This window comes from Thamnophis sirtalis, unplaced genomic scaffold (genome assembly GCF_051295495.1).
Source record: "Thamnophis sirtalis isolate CommonGarterSnake01/CBP01778 unplaced genomic scaffold, rThaSir2_p1.2 scaffold_13, whole genome shotgun sequence".
Classification (NCBI taxonomy): domain Eukaryota; kingdom Metazoa; phylum Chordata; class Lepidosauria; order Squamata; family Natricidae; genus Thamnophis; species Thamnophis sirtalis.
In genome coordinates, this window is record NW_028261393.1 from 43,135,920 (window position 1) to 43,144,842 (window position 8,923).

At 41.2% G+C, this 8,923-nt stretch overlaps 1 protein-coding gene across 1 annotated transcript; it reads left to right on the top strand.

The window, feature by feature from the left end:
- The first annotated feature begins 214 nt into the window (after positions 1 to 214).
- GPR174 (G protein-coupled receptor 174) lies at positions 215 to 8,372 on the top strand. Its single transcript, XM_014057315.2, has 2 exons — positions 215 to 289; positions 5,624 to 8,372. Exon 2 carries the CDS (start codon positions 6,239 to 6,241, stop codon positions 7,229 to 7,231), a length of 993 nt encoding a protein of 330 aa, XP_013912790.1. The 5' UTR covers positions 215 to 289; positions 5,624 to 6,238; the 3' UTR covers positions 7,232 to 8,372.
- The last annotated feature ends 551 nt before the right edge of the window (positions 8,373 to 8,923 follow it).

The following is an 8,923-nucleotide window of genomic DNA, read 5'->3' on the forward strand; positions in this document are numbered from 1 at the left end:
TGGGTGCATTCTGCTTCATGCTCCTTACTGAAATTTGTCATTGCTCAGAATTAATCACACGCTGCACGTTGGAAAAAATATATCCGCTGTAGAGCAACTTCAGAGGTTTACGAGTGACACCTTTAACCTCCGCGCCTCTTCATCTCCTCTTTCAGTCCCACGTGAAAAGAGGAGCTGCAGTTTTGCTTTCTGAAATAAGCAGAGAAGGAAACATGTACCGTAGCAGCAAACTTTTGTTCTTACAGAGGATGTAAAGAATGTGCTTAAAGCCAGGCGAGAAACAGTAAAGGTAAGAGTCATAAGCTTTTGTTTTATGTAGTGGTTAGTTATCTATCTCGCAGGTGTTTCTTGTAATTAGTTGGGAAGCCATTTGCTTAAACTCCGTTGGGTTTCCGTCAAAGCATTTTACATTTGCAAACGGAATTAAAATAAAATAAGTGAGAGGAACAGTCCATCCGAGAAGATTTGGGGAAAACTTGTGCTGAGAAAGCCTAAGATTTCACAACTGCAAAAATCCGTAGACTGGAATACATTTAGATACCTGAAATAGCTATGCTGAAAACAGTTCAATCTATTTGTATGTACAATAGTATATTTCCTATACAGTGATCTGATTCTCAAATTGCAGGCAAAGGAGTTGGATTCTTTATTTCTTTCCAACTTGACACAATGATCAGATATGGGAGATTCCATCCTATGCCCTACAATGAGCGTCTCTGCATTTGCAGAGACTGTCCTATTAGCATATACAGATTGTTACCTGTGTAAGGGAGTGAGAGACGTATACCTTGGTCCATATACCATATACCATATACCAAAAGAATGACTCATTGGGATCCCCATATCAAAACAACTTCCCTTATGTATGGCCAGAACCTGAAAATAACATTTAACACCGCACAGTACTTAAACAAAATGGTTTGGTTGAGATCTGCATATGTGGGACTGATTGGGGTAGATTGCAGGGGTGACACCGAAATATAATTTTATCATATTTTATCTATATCTTAAATTATTGTGTTCTATTCCAATTTCATTTTAGACTGTATTTTATTCCAATTCCATTTTAAATTGCATTTTATTCCAATTTCTTTTTAAATTGTATTTTATCAAATTCTATTTTAAATTGCTTTTATCAAATTTTAGTAATAATTTGTTTCTGGAACTTTGCACGTTGATATGGCCCAAAGGCTAATCAATCAAGACTCAATGTCGATGTCTTTCTGGAAAGATCAATAACTAAATTTATGACAGAGGCCAAGAAATGGTTGAAGTAATATTATCAGTTGCTGATAATAGTTGCTATATGCTTCCTAGCACCTTGAATATGTATATGTATATGCATGTGCATATATAACTTTAAAAATATTTGTAAAGAGCTACCTGCAGACTGAGTTCTGCTTAGAGTAAATATAAAAGTCAGTGTAATGTAGTAATTAAGGCACGAGGCTAGGATCTAGGGGAAGAAATCTTAGGTACAAAGCCAGCAAGGTGACCTTGAGCCAGTCATCTCTCACAGCCCTAGGAAGGAGGCAATGGCAACCCCTTCTGGAAAAAAAAAAACATTGCCAAGAAAATTGCAAGGACTTGAGCAGGCAGTTTGTGATACTTAGGCATGATTGAACAGAAGAAAACAAGAAGAGATCTATTTAAGTCAAAAGGGCAACTGAGATTTATTGAAATTAATGAATCTGCTCTAAGCCGTGATTAAATCTGGCTTAAACGCAAGGCTTTCCTACTTGATAAAAGAACTTAACTTTGGGGGGGGGAATCATTTTACTTGGGAAAAAGAGGAGATTCTCTTTGTTATACTGATTTGCAATTGTTTGCAATTATTTTGCAATTTTTGGAAATCTTTGCAATTTTGCCATGGAATAATTACAGCAGAAAAAAATTCCCGTCTCTCCATTTTGAAGAAGTGGTTGCATCAGGGGTGAAATCCAGCAGGTTCCGACAGGTTCTGGAGAACCGGTAGCAGAAATTTTGAGTAGTTCGGAGAACTGGCAAATACCACCTCTGGCTGACCCCAGAGTGGGGTGGGAATGGAGATTTTGCAATATTCTTCTCCCAGGAGTGGGGAGGGAATGGGGATTTTGTAGTATCCTTCCCCTGCCACGTCCACCAAACCACGCCCACAGAACCGGTAGTTAAAAAAAAAATTGAACTTCACCACTGGGTTGCATAGCTAACTTTTTTTTTTAAATATTACCAGTGACACAATCCCAGTTCGGTTAGGAACCCCACATGGAAAAACAAATGGATAGAAGAGGCTTTACATTTAAGCAAGAATTTGAGATGCATTTAATCATGGTAATTGTCAAAAGTGAAACAAGATGCATTTGTAATGTTTAAAATAGCTTCTTATACGGTAGTGCATGAGTTAACTCTACCTTCTTTCTTAATTTATAATCCATTTCCCACTAAAAACAACCTACATATATAACTCTCTAGCACTTCAGGCCACCTTTAATCCTCATAACAACTTAGTGATGAAAGTTAGCTTGAGAAGCAGGATCTGACCCTGAATGACCCAGTAATATCTCAAACAATTTCAACCAAACGTGGTACACATATGACTTACTCTCTGGAAACAAATACTGTGGGGGTAAAACACCCCCTAACAGCCTTTGGGATGTGTGTTCTTGGAGAATAATTTGAATTTGACCCCTTCCTCTCAGTGGCAGCCTCTCAAATACTGGAAGGCTGCTATCACATCTCCCCTGGTCCTTCTCTTCGCTAGACTAGCCATGCCCAGTTCTTGTAACTTGTCCTCTTAACTTTTAATTTGTCCTTTTGACTTTAAGAAAAAGGATCAAAATAATTTTGCTCAATAGTCTTTGGAACAAAATGAAGTGATGGAATAGTTACCCGTGGGGAGTGTGTCATTGTCTGGTTTTCGGTTGTATTTGTGGAAACCTGTGGGAGTTTTGCTGGAAGGCAGAGGTGTACAGACACCATGAAATGAATAAATAAACCTAGAACTTTGCTACTTGGAAAGACATTTTATAAATGAACCAATCCCAGCCAATACAACCTACAGCATGTTCTCAATATTCACAATAAGTCTATCAGCCCCAAAAGACAAATTAATCTCAGTGTCATAGTTCCAAATAGCATCCAAAATTAAATCAGAGTCCGAGGCAAAGGATTCCTCAAACTCCCAATTTATTAAGAGAGGCATGTTGGCACATCTGGGAAAAACCGAATCTGAAAGCTTCCTGGTTTTCCCTACCCGGTTGAAAGTTCAAGACCGTGCCCCCACACCAGGGATGGGTTCCTGCCAGTTCTAACCTCTTCTATAGAAGAGGTTCCACAAATCTACAGTGCCGTTTAGAACTGGTTCCAGTTCCCTCCCCCACCCACCCGTACCACGCTTGCCCCGCCTGCCGTTCACTGATTGGCTGGCTCACCAATCGCCCCGCCTGCCTCTAGAGTCCTATCTAAACCTTAAAGTCTTAAAGCTGTCAAATTCGAACATCCCTGGGGCTTTTTTTCTGAAGGGTTAGGGGTGCAAGGGTCTTGTAACTTGACAGCTTTAAGACTTGCACACTTCAATGGCAGAGTTCCTGAGCCAACATTTTGGTTGCTAAGCAAGAGCATTGTTAAGTGAGTTTCACCACATTTTACAAGTTGGCCACACCCACCCAGTCACATGACTGCCAAGCCACTCCCACCCGGTTACATGGCCGACAAGCCACTCCCACAAAGCAGGCCACACGTGAATGCTGGCTGGGGAATTCTGGGAGTTGAAGTCCGGACATCTTCAAGTTGCCAACGTTGAGAAACACTACTATATAGCCTTTATTGTCATTGTACAAAATAAATACACAAAATTGGTTATGATGAAGTGAGTGCAGAATAATTGTGCTCTATATACTGCTAAAACTCTCCTTGACATCACCTTTAACTGGGAAAAAGAATTTACAGAATGTGTCCAATATCCAGGATCCACAAGTCTCTAAGAATGACATTTGGTTGCTTCAGTGTTACTGGCTACTGCTACGTTGCAGCTACAGTCATGTAATCTCCATTTCAGAGAGCCATGGTGGCGAAGCGGTTAGAATGCCCTCCTGCAGGCTACTTCTGCTGACTGCCGATTGCCGGCAGTTCAATTCTCACCAGGCTCAAGGTTGACTCCGCCTTCCATCCTTCCAAGGTCGGGTAAAATGAGGACACAGATTGTTGGGGGGGGCATATGCTGATTCTGTCAACCGCTTAGAGAGGGCTGTCAAGCACTATGAAGCGGTATATAAGTCTAAGTGCCATTGCTAAATGCTGTTGCTATTTCAACATTCTATGACAGTTTCCCAGCCACTCTCGCAATCCCTTGTTCTGTCCCCAGCCCAGCGGCAGCTGCTTATGGTTCTTGTGTTGGCATTATATATGGTATAGCAACAGTCAGTAGATGTTCTTAATCTATGTTTAGTGTTTTGCAAATGATGTGAATTTAGCTTATGTGTATAGCATTATGCGCCTGGGGGCGGTGATGTGGCAAAGCAGCAGAAAGAATTACACCCCATTTCTTTATACTTCAAATTATAGACTCTTAGATGCTAAGTATAATGCAATGGGGTATAATATTTCTGCTGCTTTATATTGTTCCTACCAATTGAGTTCCAGGAGACACTCCTTATGCTAGCTTTCTTCATGCCGAGTCCCTCCAACTGTGTGAGACTATATTTTCAGACTTGTCAACTAGCTGTTAACAGCATGTTTGAAAGGCACATTATGGAGAGAAGTGATTTAGTAGGATAATATGAGATACAGCACTTTGCATTTTAATTAATCATTGAAAAACCTTCAGAGCGGGAATCAAACCTTGGCTATTTATATAACAGAGGACTTAACTATGGCTCAGCTAACCGTGACAGAAAGTTTGAAAGGGCCATTGGCTTAATGTTTTTCCTCAAACCACTGAACATTAAGTAATGGACTTCATCTATCACAATCAGAGAAAGGGAGACATTTAGAAGCTTTTGTTACTAACGGCACTGGAATTTGCTGTTAAAGACTTGATAGGTTGTGTAATCTGACTCATAGAATAAAGCAGAATAAGAAATACAGCAAGATTACACCAGGGGTGTCAAACTCAAGGCCCGTGGGCCAAATCTGGCCCATGGGGTACTTAGATCCGGTCCATGGGGTCACCCTGGAAAGAGCGAAGGACTGTCCCGTGGGGCTTCTGCCAGCAAAAAGGGCTCCTGAGCTCCGTTTTCGGCTGCCCCAAAACAGCGAAATCTCTGCCGGTGAAAATGGAGCTTGGGAGGTGCGCCTGTCCCCGACATGAGTGACGATGAGCCGGCCATGCCCCTCCTGGCCACACCCACCCCAGGAGACATTCCTAAACAATCCCAATCTGAATAGAAGCACCTTTATTTTATCATCTTTCTTTCTGAAGCTGGCAGGTAGAATGTCTGCTGAGGAAGGCGAGGTTAGGTTGGGATGGGAGGCCAAGTAGCCATTGGTGTAAGCTCCATCAAAGGAGAGGACCTTGGGTTACAACTTCCTCTGATGTATCCAACAGAGGTGAGATGGAGATGGTTGATGGAACCAAGCCAACTTTGAGATATTTTTCATTGCACAGGACTCCATAAACTCTTATTTGTGTTTTCTTCACTTGCAGGTGTTCCAATTTGGGGGTACTGTGGAATAACAGCTATCAAAGTCCTTTTTGGTATGACAGTCGGAAAGGAAGAGAAGTTCTCTGCATGGGTGGTGGCTGTGATGTTTCAGATGATACCTGGTTCTCCTTGCCTCTTGTCCGCAATGTACCTTTGGGATTTATTTGTCTTCCCTTTACTCAAGAACAAAACCTATTTGAGAGCGAGGACCCTGGGATAAAGCTTCTTCCAAAATCAACCGGATCCCATCATCAAACAAGCTAATCATCCTAATCAAACTCAACACAATGAAGCAAGGTGAAAGAGGATCCAAAGACGAGCATAGAAGAATCAGAGAAGCAAAAAGATCCTAAATGCTCTGATTATTATTATTTTTTTAAAAAAATTGATTTCCCCTACAAAGGAACTGCAGAAAAATCTGTGTTTTTTTTTTTGCAAGCTTGCAAAAGAAAAGACGATGCAGCAAAACCAGACGGTGTCCAGCTTTCACAGACGCAGCGCCTCCACTCAGGTGATAGCTTTTTCACATCCTTCCCCTGAGAATTCAAGATAGCAACAATTTTGGATCATCTCCTTATCTTCCTCCTAGCCGCTCCGACACTTCCACCAGGAAAATCATGGCAGCCAATGACTCAAGCCATAACGAAGAGGAGTTTTTGAAACCTTTCTACGCCATCATGTACACCATCATCCTGGTCCCTGGGCTGATTGGGAATGTGTTGGCTCTCTGGGTCTTCTACGGATATATGAAAGAAACTAAACGGGCCGTGATTTTTATGATCAATCTGGCAATTGCAGACTTGGCCCAAGTTCTATCGCTGCCACTAAGGATTTTTTATTACCTGTCCAACAGCTGGCACCTGGGGAAGGAACTTTGCATGTTTTGCTTCTACCTCAAGTACGTCAACATGTATGCGAGCATCTACTTCTTGGTTTGCATCAGTGTGAGGAGGTTCCAGTTCCTCATGCACCCTCTGAAGTTCAGTGACTGCAAGCGCATCTACGACATGTACATCTGCATTGTTGGATGGGTTATGGTTTGCGTTGGCTGCTTAGCCTTTCCTCTCCTGCGTCTTACCTCCAACGAGACCTGCGCCAACAATAAATGCTTTGCGGACCTGCCCTTGAACAATGCAGATGGACCCATCCCAATAGCAATGTTGTCCCTAGGTGAGCTCGTTGGCTTTGTGACCCCTCTGTTGATCATCTTGTATTGTTCCTGGAAGACCATCTTATCTCTCCAAGAGAAGAACTCTGTTTCCCAAGACCTTGGGGAGAAACAGAAAGCTTTGAAGATGATCCTGACTTGTGCCATTGTATTTTTGATTTGCTTTGGGCCTTATCACGTCAGCTTCCCTCTGAATTACTTGGTCAAGTCCCAAACGATAGAAGATTCTTATGCCCGAAAGGTTATTTTGGTCTTCCACGCAATTGCCTTGTGTCTTGCTAGTTTAAATTCATGTCTCGACCCTATAATTTATTACTTTACCACAGATGAGTTTCGAAGGCGGCTTTCGAGGCAAGATTTACAGGACAGCATTCAATTTCATAACATGCGCTGTGGACGTGCAAAGGAGCCATCGGAAATAAGTATAGTCGAGGCTGAGTGATCGATAGGAAACTCATATTATGGATGGGGTGGGGCTGATAACATCTTTATTTGATGCCATGATAACTTAAGGGGGAAATCACATATTTTAAACATTTCACTATCATACTCCTCCAATTGGCCCATATAGCAAGCATGGGGATAAAACTCAAAATAATGCTGTCTTGTTTAGTTTAACATGGAATAGAGAGAAGCCTAGATAGACTTTCAACATTCTGATATTGTTGTAGCCTTCCAGCAGAGCTGGCAGCAGATTCAGACAGTGAGGAGTTTGGGGAGGAAAATGGGCCAGTCCTGGAGTCTGGGGAAGGCTCTGATGAGGGCTCTGCATCGGAGGCAGAGAGGGGGCCAGAGCCGTAGGCCAGTTATCAGCTGCCTTCAGAGTCAGATATCAGTGAGGCAGATGAACAGCTGAAGCCTGTTCCCAGTGTGCGCATGCGCAGAGTTACCAGACAAAGGGAACAGCTAAAGAACAGGGGTTGGCTTGGGAGTAAGGCCACAGGTGGACGATGAAAGGACCGTCCCAGAGGAAATAAAAGAGGAACATAAGGGGACTGGAGTTTGCAGGACATAATTATTTGCTTAATTGGTTCATGACTCTCCGAGACTCCTTGTTAAGTTTTGCAGATCTCGGCCTGGCAGTTCTCCAAGCCAGAGAAGGTCTGTGGCTGTAAATCCTCCCTTGAAAGAAGTTGCTGGATGTGAATGAGCAGAATTCACAGTAAATTAATAAAAGGGTTTTTTGTCAGGATAAGGCTTTGCTTCATGCTCTTGGGAAGCCTAGGTCAGAATAGATATATCCTACAACAATAAAGTAGGATTCCAGGAATCCTTGCTATGTCTCTTCCTCAATCTAGACTACTTATCTCAAGGGGTTCATGTCTATCTTGAAAGACTGCCCATGTTTCTCTCTGTCCCATTTGATGCTAAGAAAATCAAGATGGAGTTATTTTCAGTTTCTTTCTCATTCTTTCTTCTATTTCTGGCTTGTGTGATCTCTAGTCCAAATCCCTCCTTAACAGCATTCTCATACTTTATACCTCATTGACAACAATAACCCACTCCAGACATTATTGGAAGGATAAATCCTCTTGAGAGATAGTCGCATATGGGATGGAAAAGGGACAAGAGATGAAAAGAGAGAAAAGGTGTGCTTCTTTTTGATATCTCTTTGATAAAAAGGTATGAAGCAACACTCGGTTTTCTAGCATTGCAATTCTATTTTGTAAATGCCCACAGTAATGTGAACTGTTAATTTAAGTGTGTCTGAAATAATTTATAAAATCCTTTTTGTACCTTAATAAATTTGTATGTGTATGGTACTGTATGTGTGTGTAAAGTCTTTCTGAAATGTAGCTTGAGAACAATGAAAAAATAGATGAAATAATTTGTAGGGCAAAAAAAGGGCTTAGATTTAGATAGATAGATAGATAGATAGATAGATAGATAGATAGATAGATAGATAGATAGATAGATAGATAGATAGATAGATGATATCTAGAGATAGATAGATAGATAGATAGATAGATAGATAGATAGATAGATAGATAGATAGATAGATAGATGATAGATAGATAGATAGATGATATCTAGATATAGATAGATAGATAGATAATAGATAGATGATAGATAGATGATAGATATAGATAGATAGATAGATGATAGATAGATGATAGATAGATGATAGATAGAT

What these genes read in the sequence shown, in the direction of transcription:
- GPR174 (XM_014057315.2), top strand. Translation starts at nt 6,239, where the DNA reads ATGGCAGCCAATGACTCAAGCCATAACGAAGAGGAGTTTTTGAAACCT.